General features: G+C 37.1%; 2 protein-coding genes across 18 annotated transcripts in view; one reads left to right on the top strand and one right to left on the bottom strand.

Moving 5' to 3' along the window:
- The window catches only part of caska (calcium/calmodulin-dependent serine protein kinase a), a 158,795-nt gene extending 139,399 nt beyond the window's left edge, over positions 1-19,396 (top strand). For 4 of the 17 annotated variants that reach the window (XM_042763972.1, XM_042763966.1, XM_042763970.1 and 1 more), the window contains 14 exons: positions 77-155; positions 528-613; positions 1,204-1,272; positions 2,020-2,088; positions 3,570-3,605; positions 4,930-4,968; positions 5,786-5,982; positions 6,175-6,290; positions 13,920-14,000; positions 14,096-14,176; positions 14,268-14,470; positions 16,302-16,385; positions 17,413-17,439; positions 18,173-19,396. In XM_042763972.1, coding sequence (XP_042619906.1) covers positions 77-155; positions 528-613; positions 1,204-1,272; positions 2,020-2,088; positions 3,570-3,605; positions 4,930-4,968; positions 5,786-5,982; positions 6,175-6,290; positions 13,920-14,000; positions 14,096-14,176; positions 14,268-14,470; positions 16,302-16,385; positions 17,413-17,439; positions 18,173-18,349 — 1,344 coding nt within the window. In that variant the 3' untranslated portion in view covers positions 18,350-19,396. The remainder of the gene's footprint in view (positions 1-76; positions 156-527; positions 614-1,203; positions 1,273-2,019; positions 2,089-3,569; positions 3,606-4,929; positions 4,969-5,785; positions 5,983-6,174; positions 6,291-13,919; positions 14,001-14,095; positions 14,177-14,267; positions 14,471-16,301; positions 16,386-17,412; positions 17,440-18,172) is intronic. The other 13 variants (XM_042763971.1, XM_042763979.1, XM_042763977.1 and 10 more) reach the window with 10 other exon arrangements.
- An 825-nt stretch (positions 19,397-20,221) lies between these two features.
- LOC109058667 (nyctalopin-like) lies at positions 20,222-24,913 on the bottom strand. The gene is made up of 2 exons (XM_019075859.2): positions 23,902-24,913; positions 20,222-22,747 (listed from the first exon to the last, which is right to left on the bottom strand). The coding sequence occupies exons 1-2, from the start codon at positions 23,921-23,923 to the stop codon at positions 21,360-21,362; spliced, it is 1,410 nt and encodes a 469-aa protein (XP_018931404.1). The 5' UTR covers positions 23,924-24,913; the 3' UTR covers positions 20,222-21,359.
- Between the last annotated feature and the right edge of the window lie 5 nt (positions 24,914-24,918).

Genomic DNA, 24,918 nt, shown 5'->3' with positions numbered 1-24,918 from the left:
CTGCGGTTAGTCAAACTTCCTGAAAGCTTCGTTCTCATCACTGTGGCTTTAAATGAGTTTGTGGGGACTGTTTCAGGGCATCACGTTGAAAATGAACGACTTGAATCATTGCATCGTGGCAAGAATAATGCATGGAGGAATGATCCACAAACAAGGTACATGCACCAGATCGGTTTTCCTTCAAAATCCATTATCTTCAACACTGCTATATAGAGGTCCACTGTCCTTCCAATCTCTCCTGTACTTCCATTATCTCCATAAACACTTCACAAACCCCTCAACCCATGATGGGCAGATTGCACAGTCTCCAAGAACTTGGCAGCAGTGTGACACTGACGTACAAACCACTCACATGCCACACACACATGCCATCAACAACTATCTCCAACATGCATCCTGCAAGCGGGACAGGCTTATATTAATTAAGATCTCATGCAGTTAATGTAATTAAGTTTTCAATTTATGAAGGTTGTAAGACTAGCGACATTTATTGACGCATTTAACATGTTGCTTTTATAACAAATCAGGAACTTTGCATGTTGGAGACGAGATCCGGGAGATCAACGGCATAAGTGTAGCAAATCAAACGGTGGAGCAGCTTCAGAAGATGCTTGTGAGTAGGAACATAGCATATTTCCAGCTGTGCCCTTCTTAAAAGAAATAGTTTACACAAAAATTACAATTTTGTTACCATTTATCACCCATATGTTGTTTGAATTATGATTTTTATTCTTTCATGGAGGCACCAAAAAAGCAAAATGTCCAGACTCACAGACCGCAACTAGTAGCGACTGTCTCTAAAGTTGTGTTCCATTTAAACATTAGAGCCCTGCAAAGTGGAATTCACAGCTGCATTCTGTAAAGTGGAACGGGTGGAACGGGTGTAAAGTGTGTGAGACACGGCCGTTACAATGCAGATATCATCATAACAGTTAAATAAGACAAAAGACACATCTAAAATAACCAAATTGTGTTAATTTTCATATTAAAAATCACCACAGACATTTATCACTCTGATTAATGGTGAATAACACAGAGAGACTCTTTTTATTGTCTACTTTTCCCATGTGTATAAGAAAGAACATGATGAGTAGATGACAAAATTTCATTGGAGTCTCTTAAACAGGCATTAAACTTTACAAGCATTTTGCAGACATAATCCATCCTTTTTTAATAATTAGCTTTTTATTTTTCTTTTGACAGCGGGAAATGAGAGGCAGCATCACCTTTAAGATTGTGCCAGGCTACCGCATACAGCAGTCGTCCTGTGAGGTAATGGCCTCTGTGGCCTTTGCACTGTCCTGTGCTCTGTCTCTGCCACTCTCCTCTCTCTGCAGTGCTGTGGTTTGTCTCCCTGGCCTATCGTGGCCTTTTGTGGTGGGGTTTGATTGCCATGGATTCTTGTGTGACTAACTGCCTGCCTGATGGCTGCGTGTTAACGCTTTTCTCCCAAAAAGCCTCCATCCTGCTGGACCAAAAGGCCTGGCTCATACACTATCGCACACCAATTTCACAACCAAGATACCGGAACCCTTGCTTACATATTGCCAGTGTTGAGGGAAGTTTAGATGTACAATGTGAGAATGTTTTGAAGGCTGTTCATAAACAGTGTTGCTGCATCATTGGCAATTTATCAATGAATCTGTACCATGTTGATTACAGAAATGCATTTTTCATAACACTCACCTTCCATATCACACTACTTAGAGGATGTTGTCATTAAAGTGGTCAGTTTTTACTTGGAGTACCTTCACACAGTAAATCTTCGAAGGAAGATGTTTACATGTAGACAGTTGTGTTGGCTCCCTCTTTTGGTGGGAAGCTGCAATGCGGTCTAATGATCAAACATGTCCCCTTTGGCAACAGTAACATTACCATGCTTTAAAAATGTCTTTTTAATAACTTTAATCTCGAGCAAATCTTTTGGTTTCCCTTACACAATGTCCCAAATTTCTTACCGCAGTGCTGGCTAGTATCCGTTTGCTCTGCTGTTTCGCTGACCTCTGTATCTTATTACAGAAAGAATCCCCCCCCACCTCCAGACAGTCCCCTGCTAATGGCCATTCCAGCATTAACAGTTCTATCTTGGTAAGGATCCCAGGCAACCTCAAATAACAACCCCCTTCCCACCCCCCAAAAATCTCCTAATGTTGTTTGTGATTATTTCACCCCCGTTCTTGCAATCACACCCTCTTAATTTGCATGTTATTAAATGTGTTTAATGACCAGTTTTATGGCTTTGTTTTGTTTGTCCAGTTTGTTTTTATATATATATTACAATAGAATGTTTTAATCTCAATACACATATAACACAAATGCAAAGACTGAACAAGACAGAGTTTCCTAGTTTCCGTTATCTCAGTTCACAAATTGGTGTGCTCTGTGCTGCTGTAGCTTACTCACTCTGACTGCCAGTGTGACTGCCAGTGTGTGGTCCCAGGCACACTGTACAGTGGACGTGGGGTCTACTGTTGTACTTTTTAATTAAATATTGCTCTTTGTTAGTACAAGTGACGTATTGTGGCTGACAGCGAGCACAATGATTAGGCCAAACTCAGTGGAGGCATTCAAAGGATTCTTAGCATAAATAAAAGCATGCAAAAAAAAAAAAGCAGTGAGATCTACATTAGCGCTGCATATGAACTAGGGGTGGGCGATGCAGAGGTTGAGATGATAAATCAATGGAAATTTGTCAAATAATATAAATTTTAAGTTTTGCATTGGTTACTACATGGTCAGGAATGGGACTCTGCTAAGCCCTGTCCCTTTTTAGTCAAACTTTCCTACTAGTGCTTATTCCACTGCAGGTAAACATGTAGAAAAGATTGGATCAGGTTTGGGGGAAAATGTTTTAAGCAGAAAATTATTTCATTAATAAAATATAATATTTTTAAGATATTTAATAAAATATTCATATTATATATCAACATAAACAAGTACTGTAATACATAATAATAATTCATAAATATTTGCTCAATAAATTATTCCATTGAATACATATATACATATATATATATATTTAAATGTAAGATAAGCTGCTTTTACTGGTTTTTCCTGTTTTTAAGTCTTTATACTTCTGTAATTCTTTTTTCAGTAATATTTGAATAAATTCATTAAATATATATTGTCACTGGCCAAAATTTGAATAACATACAATAACAAAATAATAACATTTGCTTATATCGCCCACCCCTGATATGGACCCAGTGGGACCCTCTTGGTGTTCTTCATAGAGGAGGGTTAGTCTTCATCTCATGAACATGCTTGAATGGAGTGTGGTGCTGAAGCTGCTTGCTTGCTCCTTGCTTTCTTGTATGTTGCTGTTCAGTGATTTATCCTCAATAGCCCTTCTTCTCTTTTAACACATGTGTACACATAAAATGAAGTAACATTTGTGGTCCTCCCTTGTGGAGATGCCCCCAGTGGTTTTAACCAGAATTTTTTATGTTATGTTTTGTTGAATGTATATTACTTTGAATTGATGAGTATATATTACTTTCATGAGTCAAAGTCTGCCTTTCCTTTGTAAATGGTCAGTCTCTCCTTCACTACTGGGTTTTGCTTTACAGGACTTGCCGTCAACCATCCAGCCAAAAGGACGCCAGGTGAATAGAGCATCCATCAGTCTTACCACCCTCTATTGACTAGAGCTTTTCCATACTGCTTGTGCTTTGTGCTTGAGATTGAATGAACAAGTTAGTGATTCACCGCTATTAGCATCCTGCTTTCTCAATCAGTTCTTGCATTAACACCATTCACCATCTGATATTGTGATTTTTACATTAGCAATAGTGTTTAGCTGCCCTACAGGCAGACTGACTTGCAGGTTGTAGTGTTATTGCATTACACAACAACAAGACTCTGAATGCAAAGGACTGGTTATTAATGCCTTTTTGTAATTACTAAAAAAGTTTAAATAAATTTCAAGGGCATTATAATTTTAATATATACTTTTAGTCTCACATATGGATTATTCTATGCATTGAACCAGTTGAGAAAATATCAAAAACAAGCTTTGAGATTTGAATGAAATGCAACTACTGTATTTAGAAACATTTTACCATTATTTAATTTTAAAATAAATAAGTTTATTAAATAAAGTTATTTTATTAATTAAATTATTATTTTATATTTATTTATAAATGAATTTAAATAATTGTGTTGTAACTAGTGTGCTCACAGACAGTAGATTACACTAAAGACTATAACAGCTAAGAGATGAAGATACGAAAAAGACCGTTTTCTCAAAAATACCCATTTGAACCAACTTTTTAGACAGTATATCAACTCTTAGACTTTGTTTTACTTTTTTTAATGCTTTATTCCACATAAACCATAAAACTGTTGGCAAAGAATGTCCTAACTATTATTGGCACCCTGGTAGACTTTCAGCTTCGTTAAAGAATGGATCAGGTATTCCTGATTGGTGTCTCTTTCTTATCCTAACCCCATGCAGTCTCATGCTTTTCTACTGGCCCTGGGCTACAGAGTGGTGTGTGTTTCCTCTAATATCCCATTTAGATTACCCTGCAAATCAACAAAGCTGACAACATGAGGGATCAAAGAGCCCATCACAATTTGTTTTTGTAATCTCTACTCCTCGCCTTGAAGCATTGTATCCTGATAGGATGAACAGTAGAAAGGGAGACAGGCAATCAGCAGAGGGCACCATCTGCCAGCACGGTCCATCTGTGTTGGTTGAAGTACGTCACTGAGTGCTGGAAATGATCTACTGTTACAAGTTATGATAACACAGTGATGTGACTGACTTCACCATCCTGCTTTGTTCCTTTTATCAACCCATAACTTTTCCAAACATTAGCCTTTATAGATGCATTTTTCATCTCACCAACCCCTATCACACTGCTGTACTAATGCTGCCACAGTGCTGTGATATTGCATGATGTTTGTAATACTCTCATGCCCTAGATCTCCAGACCTCCAATCAAGGATACATTTTCCATCAAGGTAAGATTTTGAAGAATGAGCCAAATCCACTGCACTGAAAAACTGTTGAAAGTGAAAGTGAAGTAACATGTGGCCAAGTATGGTGTCCCATACTCAGAATTTGTGCTCTGCATTTAACCCATCCAAGTGCACACACACAGCAGTGAACACACACTCGGAGCAATGGGCAGCTAATGCTGCGGCGCCCAGGGAGCAGTTTGGGGTTCGGTGACTTGCTCAAGGGTCTCACCTCAGTCGTGGTATTGAAGGTGGAGAGAGCACTAGATATTCACTCCCCCTACCTACAATCCCGCGACCTTTGGGTTACAAGTCCGATTCTCTATCCATGAGGCCACGACTGCCCCACAAATGCAACCATTTAAGTCCAAATGTAGCAAGTACTCAAAAACAATTACATCATCTGTGTGATTCTTTGAAAATATATGGTTAAGCTTTAGTTTACAGTGTTTGTACTTAAAGGCCCCTTTTAATCAATACTATGTCATTTCTTTTTAATCCGGGAGTCACATACCACTCTACCCTCAGGCTGCAGTTTAGTACTCTACTGCACTAAATGTCCACCGAGGACTCCGTCAAACATAACTCACTCTCCTGCATACTTACATGCATCATCTGTTTGCTGCCATGCTCAGTTTTTATAGCGTGCTGCTTCAGCCAAGCATGCTTCTCATTGCAACCAAAACTTGTACCCTTTACACTTGTACCCTGACCTTGACCTCCTCTTGTACCCTGACCTCCTCTACCAGTCAGTCCTTTCCTTTGTGATGTCTGTCTCTGTAGGGCTTTTCTGACTTCCACTGACCATGTCTCTTCTCAGATCTTTGTACGGGCGCAGTTTGAGTATGATCCGGTGAAGGATGACCTCATCCCCTGTAAAGAGGCAGGGATTCGCTTCAGGGTGGGTGACATAATCCAGATTATCAACAAAGATGACCATAACTGGTGGCAAGGCAAGCTGGAAAACACCAAGAACGGCACAGCGGGACTGATTCCCTCCCCTGAACTTCAGGAGTGGTGAGTTTTGTTCTTTCCTAGAGCAGAATGACCACTTGAATAATTTTATTTTATTTATATGATGGAAACCAGAAGATTGTGATTGGCTGCTGCTGAGGGTAGAGGGAAAGAAGATACTGTACTTGCAAGTGGCTCTCAATACAATTTAAAAGTACTCGAAGACTAATTGATCTTTTGTTTGTTTTGTTCTAGGAGGGTGGCTTGTATAGCCATGGAGAAAACCAAGCAAGAACAGCAGGCAAGCTGTACTTGGTTTGGCAAGAAAAAAAAGCAGTACAAAGACAAATACCTAGCAAAGCACAACGCAGGTAGAGTTTCCGATGGGTTTTCTGCACCTTTCCTCTCTGTTAATACAGGCAACAGCTACATACTGGTCAATCAGCTCTTTCTTATTAGTGATCTGATCAGTAATCTTTATGTGCCCCATAAGCAAGAGTAAAGTCGAATAGTAAGTTTACTGATGTGGGTGTATGATGTCACACAAAAATAGTGGCTCCCAGGGAGATGTACACAATTATTGATTAATGATAAACATTCACTTTTAAGAACTCTACTGCCTTTTTAGCAAATGTTTGTAGATACAAGTGTGGGAAATGCAATGGGATCATTCTTAAAATAGCTGCATTTTCTAGTTTGAGAAGTTTGTAAGATTTTAATCATTCTATCAGATAAATGTTGCATTATGCTATTTTAAGTACAGAAAAAATTAATAATAATTATACAGTATATTTCATATATTGTTTTATATTTTATATTAAAATAAAATATTAAATTGTATTTAGCTTGAGATGTACAGTATTTACAAAGTATATTCTAAAGTTTGGGGATTAAAAAGCAAATACTTTTATTCAGAAAGGATGCATTAAATTGTTTAAAAGTGACAAAAAAAAAGTAATTTGCAACATTTTCAACATTTACCGGGGTTAGTTGGTGATTTTATTGCCGTCCAAATCCAGAATGTCTGTGTTTTTCTCCCGCCACCTGTGTAAAAATCCCGGCTGAATTACAAGGTCGTGTGCCAATTTAATTGCTTTATGAATCCACATCTCTGAGTTTACAGGAAATAGATTCAAAATTCAATGTTTAAATCTTTTTTGACCACTGCTGAATACCGTACAGTAACTGTTGCACTTTAGTGTAATTTGCATGCATATTTATTACTGAAATACTGAAAAAGTATTTACAAGAACAATACTTCATAACTACTCCACCACAGTGAGTGGGAGCTGTTAAGAACAAAAAGAAGAAAAGCACGTAAACATTTGAAATGGTCATTATTATGGCAGCAACAGGTATGCAATAAAAGTTTTGAATATGTATTATATACAATTATATGCATAAAAATATAAACCTAGCAGCTTTATGTTTACCTTATGTAAATAGGAGGTTGCAATAAGTTATTTCTGCTAATCTCCACATTTTTAATGACATCCGTCAATTTGAGAGATAAAATGCAGAAAACCATTTCAATGATAGTGTCTATTTTTAAACTGGAGATTTAATTATCAAATAATAAATAGGATATTATTAAATCTGAATTTATTCTCATTATTCTGAGCATATGACATTTTATTTACTGTGAGAAGCACGTTCCCGAGTTTGTAGAATCACAAAACTCACTTCTCCACTGTGAATAAATGGGCATCTGAATGCATGAGTTTTAACGCTGAGGTTCCATATAAATGTATTTTTACAGACATCCGCAGTAGAAACAGCAACTATCATAACTATATTATGTGTATATTAGTCTGTGCTTTTCAGTGAAAGCAGACTCATGGGAAGGTTGTCAGCAGTTGTTGCAAGAAACGTCTTCATTGAATGTTTCAGACTGTAGTTCAGAGGCTGTAGGGAGTGTCTCTGCGTGTCTACTGGTAGGTATGGGCAGGTAACAGGGTCCTGTGCTGTCTAGCTCAAATAACCTGAGGACCTGACTGCAGCATTTCCACAAATAGCAGGGTGACTTGTGCCAGTACATAGCCAAGTAGACATGTGTCTGATTCTGCTTGCTCTCCCTGACCAAAAAGTCTCTTAAGAGTGCACAAGAGTCTTTCATTTTGCTTCAAGTACCAAAGGGGCTCATTAAAGCCAGCCACAGTGGAAACCTGGGTCGTTATCACTGATGAGCACACCTGCATATGTATACCACTATGCAACGAGTGTGTTTATGCAGGTGTTCTCACGGGAAATGCAAAGGCCGTAAATGAGACGCCCATGTTTTCCGTAAGAGTTTGTGGTTGCTGGTAAAGGGCCAGGGGAGAGAAACAGAGTGTGTCTTTGCTATGAGGAACTCATATGTCACTTTATGTAAATGGATGGAGTTCATTGCTTCAGGTCCAAACCAACACACAATTTTATTAAAAAAATTTTTACAAAGAAATTAATGCTTTAATTCAGAAAGGGTAATTGAATTAATCAAATGTGACAGTAAAACCTTTATAAAAAAGATTTATATTGCAAATAAATGTTTTATGTTTCTATTTCTAAATTAATCCTATTACAGTTTCCACAAAATTATGCAGCACAACTGTTTTCAACATTGACAATAATAAGAAATGTTTCTTAATCACCAAAACAGGATATTAGAATGATTTTGGAAGGATCGTGTGACACTGTAGACTGGAGTAATGGCTGCTGAAAAATCAGGTTTGCGTCACAGGAATAAATTATATTTTAGAATATATTAAATCAGAAAACGGTTATTTTAAATTATTATAATATTTCACAGTAGTTTTGTTTTTACCGTATTTTTGATCAAATAAATGCAGCATTGGTGAGCATAAGAGACATCTTTCAAAAACATTTAAAAACCTTTCTGACCCTTAACTTTTGGTGCATGCTTAGAATTGAGAGTGTTGCAATGTATTTTGGCAAAATATGATTATAAACTTTGATTTATCAGTGTACTAATGGCAATAATTTATAAATAATAATATAAATATATAATATAATAATATAAAATAATTTATATTTTTAGTAAATATTTATATTTATAGTGATATATATTTTTTATGTTATTATTTTAATACTTTTCCCCCACAAAACTACACTCACTGGCCACTTTATTAAGTACACCTTACTAGTTGAACCCTACTTTTGCCTTAATTCTTTGTGGCATAGATTCAGCTGTTATCTTCTGTGTCTTTCAGGTTAACTAATGTCATGGCAGTTGTTTTGAACACAGTCGCGCTGAGAAAGTTAAAATGTCAAAACTGCCAACAGTGTCAAAAATGTGTTGGACAGGCATTTAAATCTGCGTTTTCCTGCTTGCTTAAAGTGTTTCTGGCCTAAGCAGGTCCGGCTGTAGATCTGATCAGATCTGGGCTGCTGGAATCACAGTGTTCTCTGAGCACCCAATCATTTAGGTGATCAAATAGGCTGTGTTGAGCATAGCCCCCTCAGCCATCAGCGGCGGGGAGCGCAGATCAGACATAATCCCTCCTGAGCCCTGTGCCCCACTTTAGTGAGTCTGATTTGAGCTCACTCAGCCAGAGAGGCAGGAAATGGGACTCTTCAGGGTATTACAGCCTTTTTTCAGGTCTTGTCCAAATTCCTCTAGGATTGTTTAATTGTCTAAAACGTTTTGATTATGTAGGGTTTGTCTAAGGCGAGGGGCTTTGTTATAGTTGTGCTTTGGGCTTTTCCAGCTATAATGCACAGGTTCAGATCAGGTTAGGAAGGGAAATAGGAAGCATATGGTTGGGGATTTTCCAATAGGAAGCAGTTGTTGAGGACTTGTCCTTCACAAGGACAATTTCATCTTCGGGAGACTTGGGCCAAAAAAACAACAACATTGCAGCAACAAGTTTATTAGGAAAATAGACCTCTATTTAAAGACGTGTGTATCTACAGGCCAAGAAGTGCTTCTCTCAGTTATTTGTGAAAGCAGAAGGGGGTCAGTAGTGGCTTAGCTCAATGTGTGTACAATTTTGATGTCCTAATAACCCCACCCTTTACTCTGTTCCATCCTAGTCATTTCAGCATTGACACACATGATCTAAATCCACTTTTCATTGTATCGTTAAAAACCTGCTAGATTATGTTTGTTTTTATTTTGTCTTTAACAGATTTGTTCATGCTGCTTGTTTGCACGGTTTGTGCTATATACATGAATGATACATAAAATTCATGCAGAAAGATTTACAGAGTGATCAGATTTACAATTTTCACCTGGCAGATAAAAATTTAACAGATTAAAAAACATAAACAGAACATACATACACAATCAAAAGTTTGGGATCAGCAGGGTTTTTTTATTTTATTTTAATTTTTTTAATAAATTAATGTTTTTATTCATCAAGAGTACTTTAAATTGATCAAAAGTAACAGTGAAGCCACTTATAGTGTTACAGAAGATTAATATTTCAAATAAATGCTGTTTTTTGAACTTTCTTTTAATAAATGTATCTTTAAAGAAGTATCATTATGCAGCACCTTCATCTTGAAAAGATTATATTTTATTTGAAGAAGAATAATTTTTATGTAGCATCGAGAGCTTTTATTAATTATTTTAAATTTCCTTTTTTTTTTTCACCCCATACCTTTGAGATAAAATCTTAACGTATATGTCAAAATATTATGATACCCACTAAGAGAAAATAAACTTTGGTATACAGAAAATTCCAACAATTTAGAGAACTAAATAAAGAGAATGTTCCAAAAAAAAAAAGAAAAAGGTAGTATCATTGTTTCTGCAAAATTAAGCAGCACAGCTGTTTTCAACATTGATCATATGCTTGTTTCTTGAGCTCCAAATCGGTATATTAGAACGATTTCTAAAGGATCATGTGGCACTGAAGACTGGAGTAATGGCTGCTGAAAATTCAGCTTTGCTGTCATAGAAATTAATTATATTTTAAAATAAAGTAGCAAACAGTTCTTTTAAACTGCAATATTTTGTATTATTATATTATTTTGTATAATTATAATTATTATAATTTTTGTAATAACTGTAATATCTCTTGATATTTTTTTCTGCAATTTTGATCAAATAAATGTAGCCTTGGTGAGCATACTTTTTTTTTTCTTTACATAAAAATATATTAGAGACCCCAAATTTTGGAATGCTAGTGTATATACACAGAAACAATTAAGGAGGTGGGTTTAATGGTTGACCCTTGAATTGTCCCTTTAATAAAACACCTAGCAACATTCTAGCAACCGTATAGCAAGGGGAAATATAATGGTACAGTGCAATGATAGAAAAACAATGTGTCAGACACTAGAGATGTTGCTTCGTTTATACTGTGGTAGACATGACTGTCACTATCAGTTGTTAAGAATAATTTGATCTGTCAGTTTGTGTGATAGAATAATAATTTAATGTTAATGTTTAATATTATGTATCTCACATATGTCCACATACAGTATGTTATGATATATAGTGTAACTGTAATAGAACATTACTCATACTGTGACCGCAAAATATAATACTTTAGCAGATTATCAGAAAAACCTCTTAATTCCACACTGTAATTGCAGCTTTCAGATTCCTGCCTCGAAATGCTTGTGCATTGCTGTGAATGTCAGAGGCATGTTTCATTGTTTAGAGCAGCGATGTCTCACACGCTCTGAAAGCGTCCCATCCAGAGCAGCCCGAGCTCACGGATGGCCATCATGTCTCTGTGCTTCGAGCATCACAGCTTTGGGCGTGCTTGTTGTTGTATTTGCTTACTGATGTTCTGTTAACTGAGCCATAACTCAATGACCCCCTCCCCTGTCCATTTTACATGCTGTCTATCTACCAATGGCCTCTGTGCATGTAAGTAACTGTGTTGCTGTGGTATACAGCCTCTGTGCTTAATTCTCTCTTTCTCTGTCTGTCTCTCTGTCTCACTCAACGCCTTTGCTGTGGTGATTTTATTAACCCTGAAACCATCTTTGCCGATTAGCAGTGTTGGGGAGTAACTAGTTATTTAAGTACATTAAATTGATCTAGCATTTAAATACAAAATAAATGTATCTGTAATCTGTTACAGTTACTGAGAAAAAAACTACAGTTATTAAACTACAGTTACTTATGAAAATGTTAACAATTACATCTGAGTATTTTCACACACATACAGATTTGATTGATTTCTTTCCCAAATTACATTTACTGCTCTAAAATACGAGACACCAGTGTTTCAGGAGTTTAGGACACATGCTTATTTGATAACTCTTTTATTTCCTATTTGGGTTTATCCATATGCTTTATTTTTTAAGATTAACTGTTTTTTTTCCCCATGATTTTTCCCCATGATATTGATGCCAACTATTCATGTCGCTATGCAAAGATTTAATTTCAAAAACAGTATCATAGCTATTAAAGTATATCTTGTTATGCTTTTAAATCAGTATTTAACCTCAGAATGATCTCAAAGTAAAAAGAGCTGCTAAAGTCTGATTTTGAGGTGACTGTGCTTTAAAATTAAATTATAAGTGATGAAGGATTCTGAAATTCTAACAGTAATCAGTGTTGAGTACTACTGCAAGGTCAACCCTGCTTGGTTTAAATGTTTTAAAATGATTAACAGTTGAAAACATTTGTTAGAAATTTAGAAAAGTAATCAGTTACATTACTTGAATAAAGTAACTGAAATAGTTACACTACTTATTACATTTTAAATAGGTTAACTTGTAATCTGTAACCTATTACATTTCCAAAGTAACCTTCCCAACACTGCCTATTAGCAACCTCCATTTTTTTTCAATCAACAGAACAGAGATCTTTTGCAGTATGTGTTTGAATGTTTGTGTGGTGTTCATGGTTTTTGTTGTGTTGTGCTTTTTTGTTTTTAGTCTGTATTCTCTGAACACTGTGCACCTATATCCACTGATCCACAGCACGACATGAGGCTTCTCTGTGTGCAAATCCATTAAACATCCTACATATGTAGAGCTGCATACACAAGGTCATGTGAAAGAGGTGTATATGAATCATTTAAGGCATCTATTCAGAGAGGGAGATGAGTGCTGGAATCACATTTCACGTGGAAATGACACAGATGGCTCACGTTTCCCATGGCCAAGTCAACTCTCAGTCTCCTGCACACACAAATGCTATCTCCCCCAACACACCCCCGCATGTACACTGCAGCCAGTTTTACTCATTATGCAACCATAGCACTGTGCTAGAAAAGGCTTAGTGATATACGGTAGCTTTGTGTTAAGTTCACAATAGCAATGATACTTTGTCCTTCAGTGCAGTCAAATTTCAGAGGAATTATCATTTTTAGCCCATCAGCCTTCTTCTCTTTTTTATGCCATCATTACTAGAGACAGCATCTAACTATAACATTTAACAGGTGTCTGTTGCAGTCATGTTCAATTGTTATAATATTCCATAATGTTACTGTTTTTACTGTATCTGTATACAAATAAATGCAGCCTTGGTGAACATAATACTTCTTTCAAAAACATAAAAAAATCTTTCAGACCCCAAAAAACTACAAAGTAAACTCATTTAAGCATAATTACATTATAATGTAATGCAATGGTAATCTAAATGTTAAAATAGAGGAAATAAGCATGCAAAATGTCTCCAAGTTTGACATCGGTGACAAGTTTGAATATGCAGAAATGCCAAGTGTGAGTGGCTGGGATGTTCTCTCAGCTCGGGCTCTGTGCTGCATTTGAACACACTGATACATGAAGCTACTCTGCTGCAGTGGAGATTGAATGTCAGTGAGAGACAGTATCAAATCCCCCATCAGGTCTGTAGCATTACATAAGCAGCCAAAACACATGCTGAGTCCTCATAGTCCCAATGAAAACAGAGAACAAACACCAATAGCATTTCCCAAAAACACCCTCCTTTTCCTTTGTAAGATTCCACGTTTGTTTTTTATCTTAAAACAGCTGGTTTGTTGGAGTCTAATGACAAAAATATACATTTTTTTAAATTTAAGATCAGTCCCTCCCTCCTATTAAATAACAATCTTGTGTTGTTGTTTTTTTAGTGTTTGATCAACTAGATCTGGTCACATATGAGGAAGTAGTGAAGTTGCCAGCATTCAAGAGGAAAACATTAGTTTTACTAGGTGTGTATGTAGATTTTGGTTTTATTCTACATCTTACCTTTGTTAGTTGGCATGAAGCACTTCTCTTACATTTGTGGTTTGTTGTCGACTGGCAGGTGCTCACGGTGTTGGCCGAAGACACATCAAGAACACACTCATCACCAAACACCCAGACAGATTTGCTTATCCCATTCCACGTAAGAAACATTCCCAAATCACTGTCTCTAACAGTCCACGTGATTAGTTACTGCTGAACTGATAACCGCCGACTCATTTCTGCCCCGACAGACACAACCAGACCTCCAAAGAAAGATGAAGAGAATGGCAAGAATTATTTCTTTGTGTCCCATGACCAAATGATGCAGGACATCTCCAACAATGATTACCTGGAGTACGGCAGCCATGAGGATGCAATGTACGGCACGCGGTTGGAGACAATACGCAAGATCCACGAGCAGGGACTCGTAGCCATTCTGGACGTAGAGCCACAGGTGACTGTTTAACTGCCCTCTGCATTTATTCATGAGAGAAGACGGTTGAGCATTGAACTTGTAGGTCATTCCTGTTATGCAGCAATGGTATTGTAGACTTTGAGAAATATGCTCTGGTTGAGTTCAGAAACTTTATTATTTACACAAAGAAAATTATTAATATGAGACTTAATAGGATGGAAATAAAGACCTAAGGTCAGTTAGCCATTGCATTGTGAGAAATTAGGAGTTATCTCACATAACAGTCAACTTGAAATTGGTTTAGATAGTTACAGTTATATTGAATATTATCAGACAAGATGGAATATTTTGGATTGATATAAACCATCTAATACCACAAAACTTTATGAAATCTAATGGGATTTAACAGTATGTTTGTGTTGGATTTATGATGTAATTTCCCTTTATAATGATTTCTGTAGAGAATTGACTGTTATTAATAGGGACATTACAAAAGACAAAAGGATAGTGGTATTAAGACCTAGAATATTTAGTCACTCAGATCCAAGTTGTGTAATTATTCAAAATTGTAATATTTTGCTAAAAGAAAACTGACAAATTTGATTGCATCTTAATCTTAATTTTATGAGTTTAATATCATATCTCAAATATATTAAAAAAACAGTTATTATAAAAAAGAATAGAGTAAAAGAATCACATTTTGTTGCTTTGCAGCCTGAAATGAAGACAGACACAGTTTTTGTTTTATCCAGCTGTACTTACTCAGTGCAACTTATAACATTCAAGTGAAAGATATAACACCAACAAGTCAGAGAGAGAAAAAAAAATCAGAATCACTGAGTTGGAAAAAGGACCGCCCCCTTGTGTCATTATTTTGTTGTACCACCTTTTGCTGTAACTACAGCTTTTAGTCTGTTGGGATACGTCTCTGTCTCTAATAACTTTGTACATCTAGACTTTGCAATATTTGCTGACTCTTTGCAGAACTGCTCAAGTTCAGTTCAATTTGATGGTGACAGTTTGTGGAATACAGTCACAAGTCACTCCACAGATTTTCATGGGGTTTAAGGCTGGGCTCTGACTAGGCCATGCAAGGATATTCACCTTTTTCTCCTTCAATCACTGTGTGCTCAGTTTTGCTGTGTGTTTGGGTCATTGTCATGTTGGAATGTAAACCTTCTCCCCATTGACAACTTTCTGGCAGAGGGTAGCAGATTTTTTTTCCGAAAAGCTCAGTTGTGACTACATGTTGCCTTTCTTGAGGAGTGTTTTTTTTCTTGCAACCCTCCCATACAAGCCACATTTGTGGAGAATTTGTGATCTTGTTGTCACATGCAGACAATGACCACTCTTTGTCATAAATTCCTGCAGCTGCTTCAGAGTTGCTGTAGGCCTCTTGGTCACCTCTCTAAACAGTTTCCTCCTGGCTCTTTCATCCAGTTTAGAGCGACATCCTGATCCAGGGAGGGTCTGTGGTGTACCAAATACCTTCCACTTCTTAATAATAGATTTCACTGTGCTTCTAGGCAGCTGATTACAGTTGAAAAAAAGGCTTTGTGTGCCAATGAGAAGGTGATTAGCTACACCTGAGTGAGTTTACAAGTCATTCTTATGAGGGGGGTGGCCTTTTTCCAACTCAGTAATATTTTTTTTTCTCTCTGATATGTTGGTGTTATATTTTTCACTTGGATGTTATGAGTTGCAATGAGTAAATGCAGCTAGATAAAACTGTCTGTCTTCATTTCAGGCTGCAAAGCAACAAAATGTGATTTATTTTAAAGGGGGGTTATTCTTTTCTTTACTCACTGTGTGATGAGGGCATAAAAATGAACTGCAATAACTTAGTCTTGTTGTGTTCAAATATTCTCAGGCTCTGAAGGTTTTACGGACGGCTGAATTTGCTCCTTATGTGGTTTTCATTGCTGCACCAACTATCACTCCCGGCATGAATGAGGTGAGATCAGGATCCAAAACATGGAGTTCTCAGTATGCCAGAGCAAAAGGATGCCCACACTCTTTTGTGTGAGGATCTACTTTACAAAAGACAAATTCAATTAAATCTACCAACTGAAAAAGCAACATTAAGAAAAAGCTTGTTGGGATCCATGCATGTATCTTTATATTGAATTAATCTAATAATTAATTTTAAAATAACAATGTTCAATTTTAATATTGTTCAATTTTAACATTACATTTAAAACACCCACAGAACAATAGATTATGATAAGTAGCCGGGGTCTTCTGATGAGACTTGCACTGAATGGAATCAGACACTTTTGCGTGATCTGGACAGTAGCTGCTGGTAGCTAGTCTCAAACAAGCCTCCAAATTGTCATCAGTCATGGTAGACCAGTGTTTTGATTTAAAAATCTTCATATGGGAAAAGGCTGATTCACATAAATAAGTAGAGCCAAACAATGCAGTCACTTTTACTTTCACTTTACTGCACAATCAGTCTATTATTTACATCATGTATACAGTCTGTATGTTATGAGAGGATTCGTGATCTTCACTGAACAAAACTATATATATATGGTATAAAAATGCCTCTGATTGGCCATTGCTTTCAAGAAATCAACGTATATGACTGTGGTTGGCGACACTGCTGAACGCTGTAAAAACATGTAAATAGAAAGATCAGTTTGTCAGATCTGTTTTGCAAATATCCTATTATTGCATCTTCAGCTGAGGGTGCTCTTGCTTTCTTTTGAGCATGCTTAGTACCCCTGTAGAACCGGCCTGCATTTACCTAAAGCATATTTAAATGATGTGCGATCTACAAGCACTGCCTTTGTGATTGACCAGTTGGGCACACACCCATGCCATAGCATGTCACCTCACTGGCAGAATAACTCCACCTGACTTCTCTTCCTTCTTTCATTTAGCTAAATCTTTATTTAGCTGGTCTTTCTTTCTTTTTGCATGCACCTTTATTGGCATGTTTTTTTAATTTCTTCTACCTTTCCTAACATCATGCTCAGCTTCCCAGATGGTGCAGGAAACTGCCTGTGAGTATGCCAAGAAGTCAACTAGATCCTAGTGCCTACAAAGCTCTACCCAAAAAGTTTCACTGCATATATGAACTTTATAACTAAGGTCAAATGGACAGATGTCAGATGGCTGTTTTTAAGAAAACCCTTATCCACATCTTAGTACTTACTACCATTTTAAAGTTTAGGGTCAGTAAGATTTTGTTTGTTTGTTTAAAGAAATGAATACTTTTATTCAGCAAGGATGCATTAAATTGATAAAAAGTGACAGTAAAGACACTTATAATTGTACAAAAATATATATTATAAAATATTATAAATGTGATGTTTTCACAGAAATATTAAGCAGCACAGCAGTTTTCAACATCAGCATATTAGAATGATTTCTGAAGGATCATGTGACACTGAAGACTGGAGTAATAGCTGCTGAAAATAGAAAACAGTTATTCTAATTCATAATAATATTTCACAATATTATTGCTTTTTTTTAATAAATGTAGCCTTGATGAGCATAAGAGACTTTTTTCAACAACAACAAAAAAATCTTACGGGCCTCAAATTTTTGAATGATAGTGTACTGTATAGCTACACTAGTACCATACTTCCCAACTCTCCCATCCTTTATTTATTCCTTTAGGATCATAAATCAAATTTTCTTAATTGAGCATATTGTCAGAATTAATCCAATTAATCCAATATCCTTTGAAAGGCCCTTTACTCTTTTACTTACTCTTTTTCTTTCATGCTGCAGGACGAGTCATTACAGAGGCTGCAGAAGGAGTCCGAGATCCTCCAGAAGACATATGCACACTATTTTGACCAAACCATCATCAATAATGAGATTGACGAGACTATTCGACTCCTGGAGGAAGCCATAGACCTGGTTTGCACCACTGGCCAGTGGGTTCCGGTATCCTGGGTCTACTAAAACAGCAAACCCATCAGCCTGTAACCTTCCACCCTTCATAACCTCTCACTGTGCAGTACACCTCTGCAAGAAAAAGAAAAAAACTCATGATTCCAACAGAAGCCCACCAACAACATTGATGTACCTTAAGTGAGCCTAGCCTTGGCCCCTCACACACTACCTAGACGTAGTGTTGTATTAATGAAAAAAATAAAATAAATACTAAATATTGTCATGTCTATATAGCTAGGAGGCAGCATTTTGTAGACTGATTTAAAGAGACAATGTCCTACATGATGCATTTTCCAGCAATTTTTTTTATTTTTTTTTGTGTAGTTTTTCTGCTCATTTTTCTGTTATCACCAGAGCAAAAGTGCAGTTTCCATACAGCAGAATCCTCACAATCCCTTTCATCTGTCCATTAACTCATAATCCCCACATTATCCATGCGGCAGAGCCCAGCTGTTTTAGCACAACCCTCCCATTTGCCTTTTTTTTGGTTTGTTTTTCACGTTTCACCATCTTCTACACGATGGATACTGTCTCTAAAGATGTACATAAATGTTTTAGAGATCTGAATGAGATCTCATGCATGTGAACATTCACAAGTGTCCATGCTGTCAGTGTTAGCTGTGTTCAGACCGTCACCCACAGCAGAAAACATTCCATTCGTCTGGACGAACACATTCAAACAGGTGGGGCCGGTGACGAGGAGAAAAAAAAAGAAGACCTATGCACATCCCTTGCATTTTGGCAAATTTGTAAACAGTTTATTTTTACCAATCATGTAGTAAAATGTGTTTGTAAATGGTCTGAATTTTTATTTGTTGTAAGATTAAGGGGTTTAGGATGAAAATGAGTTCACAGAACTGTTCTGCCATTTCAGAAAAGTGTCGTTTCTGTGGAGTCGTTTGAGGAAGAGGTGCGTCTGTTCATCTGAATGGTTCTGTACATGACAAACTGTTTACTCAAACTGCTCTGTGTAAATGGCTCTGCCGATGATGGAGCAGCTCTTCGGTATGAGTGTTTTTTTTATAAATATATTTCCTTTTATGTGGTGAAGATCTCCTCTGTCTTCTGCTCTGTGTTGCTCTGTGTGAGTTGACGGGGCCAATGGAAAACTTGAGATTTCTCTCAGCAGCTGTTGGTAGGTCACTCCCTGCCCGCTTGACTCTGCGTGACTGCAGTCGGGATCAGTGCCCAGTTATGTGTTTGAGTGCGACGCAGAGTGTGTGTTTGCTGGACTAACTGTACTTTGTCATTCATAATTCTGTATGCAATAGAAACCAAGAGCGAGTGTGAAAAGAGTCATCTTAATATACAGCAACATTTAAAAAAAAAAAAGAAGTCTGTGTTCTTCAAGGCTGCATTAATCAAAAATAGAGTAAAATGGTAATATTGTGAAATATTACAATTTAAAATAACTGTTTTCTATTGTACTATATTTAAAATTGTAAATTATTCCTGTAAACTTTAGTTTTTAGTGTCACATGATCCTTAGGATATCATTCTAATATGCTGATTTAGTGATCAAGAAACATTATTATTATTATCAATTTTGTGGAAACCAAGATAATTTTTTTCATGATTCTTTGATAATTATTAAAATTATGAACATTATTTGAAATTAATTTAATGATTAATGCTAGCTTCCAATTGATCAAATATACATGAATGACATCTTTCACCTGCTGAAGCCCAATTGACACAAAGAGGAATATAAGCGCTTGTCTCAGTTCAGCTGTCATAGAAAGCCATACACAAATGTTTAGAAAAGTTCAGCTGAGGAGACTGACTCATCAAAAACAATGGAATATGAAACCAGAGCCAAATTTTGCATGGCTAAATAGTTTTGCCAAAAATAAGGCAGAAATGGTTGACTAAATAGTCAACTGGAGACTTACCACAAACATAAAATTACACAATCTGGGGTTATATATTAAAAGATTATATATATATATATATATATATATATATATACACACACACACACAAGGCTGCATTAATAACTGCTGCAGTACCATGAGAGCATCTCAAACCTTTCACATTGCATAAAATACAGGAGCTAAACTTGATGAATGCATTTTCTGAGACATGTTTACGCTGACATTTAGATTTGATTTTAAGCACCATTCTCAATGTGGAAGGCCATAATATTACAAGACTTACACTGCAATGTTTAACATTCATTAATGATTCAACAGCACACTTTTTTAAAACTTTGCACCTGGGAGTCATTTTACTATTTATGCTATGATTTTTGTTTATTCAAAGTATCTCAATCACCAGTGAACAAAAATCAGTATTAAAGCACTATTACTAGGTCTCTTCCACAAATATTGTATATTTAGAAGCTCATGTCAGAATATGACAACATCCTTCTGTGCATGTAGTGCTCTGTATAGTGAAGATATATGATCATAACAGTGAAACATTGTGATAAAGCCAATCCATTTGGTTACAATATGAAGAAGCTTATGTTACCAAGTGCACTTAAGCTTTACAGAATAGGACTAATGCATTTTCCAGAACTGGAAACTTACCCAGTTCAATGATCCAAACAAAGAGGACAGCGTGTTATGCCTTCTGGTGAAATGATAGCAAGACACTTTATCAGATAAATCTCCTACACAACAAATGTTACAAAGTTATGCAACAGAACACGTACAAATGTATTCGTACTATAGATGCGTTAAGATGTTTTAAATCAAATCTAGATTAAAATAATGATATAAAAACATCTGTGCCGCTAGTTGCAGTTCTCACAAAATGGCCCTCAGTTACACTTTAGTCTTATTTGCTTAAAACATGCTCCTTTCCCTTCAAGACCAGTTTCCATTCATTTAAAGAGATGATCATCTCCAACTCCATTATATCTGCCAGAACTTCATATTCGACATGAGAAAATCCACCGCCCATGGCAAGATAGATCAAACATTTCATCACAGCCTTAAATCCAAACATTTCCCATACTGGAAAATTACTTCCACTCTTGGATGCACTTCAGTCCCTTTTGGTATTCACCAGACTCTCAAGAGGCATTAATGCAGTTAATCTGGACTTGAAAAAGAATCACAAGAAGAGACACAGTCTGAAGAGCACCAAACAGTCCACGTCCAGAAGAAACCTGACTCTCAGCGAGGTCCTGCTGGGTGCCGTTCCTCAGACCATCCGTGATGTTGACCATCTCCTCCCTCAGTTCCTGCTGTAGAAGTCTGGAGATGAGGCTATTGAACTTGTTCTCTGCAGTGGAATACTCAGGAGGAGATGTGGTCAGGTTGAGCTCCGGGGGATCCAGACAGGTGCCGTTCAGGTGGGCGTAGACAACTTCACTCAGGTCCAAGCCAGCCACTGAGGATGGAGATGCGCATGGAATGTCCCTTACCAACTTATAACTCTCCATCCACTCCCTCAACCACTCCAGGTCGCAGGTACACTCCCAGGGGTTTCGAAAGAGATACAGCCGGCCGATGAAATAGATGGGCTGGAAGACGGAGAAGGGCAGAGATGTCAGATTGTTGCTGTTGAGATGCAGCGTGATGAGGCTTGTCAAGTTCTCAAAGGTGCCCTCCTCGATATAGGACAGCCGGTTCCGATCCAGGTACAACACCTCCAGCTCCACCAGGTCACTGAACCATGTTTTGGACACATTGGTCAACACGTTCCCACCCAGATTCAGCATTTTTAAGTTCCTTAGGCCCTTGAAAGCCTGTTGGGGCAAGTCGACCAACAGGTTATCGTTCAGGTAGAAGTTCTCCAGATGCACTAGATCTTTGAAGGCCTCATCGTGTATCACGTTTATGCGATTCTCCTGTAAGTTGAGGTACTTGAGGTTGGTGAGGCCCAACAAAGTGCTGTAGGCCACCGCTTCAATCTTGTTGCGCTCCAAGTAAACGTGTGTGAGGTTTTCCATCCCCCTTATGGCCCCGGGAACATGTCGAAAGTTGTTTTGGAAACACAGCAGTTCCTTCAGGGAGATTTGCTCCAGGAAGATGCGGTCTGGCATGTTGAACAGGTTGCAGTCAGAGAGGTCCAGGCGCACCAAGCGTTTGATTGCTGTGAAGGTGCGAGTGTGCAGGTAGCGGATGTGCTCGTTGTGGGCCAACTTGAGTTCCAGCAAGTTGGGCAGCCCTTTAAATGCTCCCGGCGTGATGAAGGAGATGTTGTTGTGGTTGAGCGAGAGTGTCTTGAGTGAAGGCAGGGTGCCAAAGGCCCGCTCAGACAGAAACTTGATGCTGTTCTTGTCCAGGTTGATGGAGGACGCCTCGCAGGGGAACTCTTTGGGCAGGTCCATCATGTTGACGTGGTCACACAGGACGCTGCAACTCTTCTCCTGAGTACACGTGCAACTGGGAGGGCAAGAGCGCGTGCAGGCCCACAGGGCCAGGGCATGAGGGGGGAGGAGGAGGAGGAAGTACACTGGCGAAAAGGGAAAGAGATGGGTTAGAGACAAACTGTCATCTTGTCAATATGTTCATTAAGGTTTTGTTTTGAAATATTCAAACTAAATATCAGTCACACATTGCATGTAGGTCATTCTACCAAAATGTTGACATTCTGTCTTTCACGCAAACATTGTTTAATGTAACACCAATGACAGATTTAAATAAACCATATTAAGAAAATAATAATTAAATGTAAATAAATAACCTTTTTAGCATGGTATGAAAATTACCATGTTTATACCTGAACAGCTGCTTAGGAGGTACTCTTCTAATTTTTGTATTTTCAAAATACTATTTTTTTTAACACTGTTAAGGCTAATAACAAAAAATTAAATGAATGAACAAGCATTCTTTTTAGATTATTTATAAATGGCATAAAAGAGGCATACCAAACCTACTTGATCAGTTAAAAAAAAAAAAAAAAAAAAAAAAAAAAAAAAATCAAAACATTTCATATTGAAAGTGTCAGGCAGAACGAAGCCTTCACACATAATTTTTGACTATTTGAAAAAAAAAAATGGAAATGTCAGTATTTTCATAATTTAAGAGTGAAATTTCATCACACTGAACTATAAACAGTCATATTGATGAATCTGTATTGAATGCCCCACTCCACAGGTTTATACTAGAACTACATGGTCTATATTGCAGAGAAATATTGATTTTTGACAAAAAGCCTTTCAGATAGAACTTCCAGGACTCTTATTTTAATTATACAAAAACAAAATGCTAGTCATGCAGCATAAGCAATCACTTTGAAAATGAGTCATGCTCGTTCTTCCAGCAGTTACGGGAAGATTACAGAGAGTACAACCAAACACTGGAGGAATAATTTAATGTGTGACCTCCCTCTGTCCTGCATCTGCTCCACACACTGAAAATATGGTGATTAAGAAAGGACAGATTAGAGATTACACAAACACACTAGGTTTTGTTTGTTCCCTTAAATTCCTATCACTAGAGATACTGCATTTGAGGAACATACTGTAACCACAATTTAAAATTGAATCAGTTGAATTGAATAGATTGTTTTTAGCACAGTGGTTTAATTACACCTGCTCATATCATTGAAGAAATACAACACTGACGACACCAAGGAACATTAATCAACAAAAATCATAGACTTACCAGCAATAACGATGAAACGCATCACTGGTTCCTCTCAACTGTGGATTTTTAAGATAAATTAACCAAGCATTTCCATTAAAACAAAGCAACGATTAGGAGATCTTCTTGTTGAACATATAATTAGCAAGAGAGGACAGAACATTTTATTGATAAAATTAAATCAAAAATCCCAAAGTGTTAAATTATTTCAAAATATCAGCACTTGCCCCAAACTACTTACCGGTCAAGCATGTTCGGTAAAGGTTCTCCTGCACAGACAACTAATAAAAGTTCATCCATAAATTTGCCCACCATGACTATGTCTGTACTGCTTCGCTTCAAGAGAAAATATGAATGTTTGTATGTGCACACATCCACTATCATCAGCACTCCCCTTCAGAAAGCCATCACTTAATGGCAGAAAAATCCTGGGATTATAAGCGTTTAAAGCAGTACTCTGAAATCAAAGCGAGCAGAAATGACCCGCTGGGCCTCAATAGTACATACAGATTACAGGCTGCAATCTCCTTATATAAACCGCTGGTCATGAGATACTGTAAACGTTTCAGGAAACATCTGCAAGTATAACACCTTTTTATTAGAGACCCTTCTACCACCTGGATTTCATTTTAGGGGACACTTTTCAGTTGGCATTGAGAAATAACAGAACGTTTCATTCTTTTTCCTTTTTTTTTTAAATAGGACTCATCAGGCTTCAGCAGTGTCATGTTTAGATGAATTATTGGTAAACATTAGGATTTATCAAAAATTAGAATGGGTTTATACATCACAAAAACAAAATCAGTCCAGTCCCCAAGTCTTATTTTGCTGTATATTATTACAATTTTCTTAAAGATATTAATAAAACACAGCATGTCAGATTCAGAATATTTAACATTGAATCAACTGGTGTTTTGGGGTGTTTAATTTTTTATTTAATTTTAATGCGAAGTTTGACACCATGAGTTGAGCTACTGGCACAGTTCACCCTGAAGCATCTGACACACGTTCCAACTACCACCTGCCGTTTTAGGAAGA

The sequence above is a fragment of the Cyprinus carpio genome, chromosome A9 (assembly GCF_018340385.1).
Source record: "Cyprinus carpio isolate SPL01 chromosome A9, ASM1834038v1, whole genome shotgun sequence".
Taxonomy (NCBI): Eukaryota; Metazoa; Chordata; class Actinopteri; order Cypriniformes; family Cyprinidae; genus Cyprinus; species Cyprinus carpio.
The sequence above is the reverse complement of the archived record's forward strand: the minus strand, read 5'-3'. Positions and strand labels throughout refer to the sequence as shown.

Excerpts from the sequence above, each read along its gene's own strand:
- LOC109058667 (XM_019075859.2), bottom strand. The coding sequence starts at position 23,923 with ATGCGTTTCATCGTTATTGCTG. Across the intron at positions 22,748-23,901 it reads GCGTTTCATCGTTATTGCTG|TGTACTTCCTCCTCCTCCTC; the intron begins GTAAGTCTATGA and ends CCTTTTCGCCAG.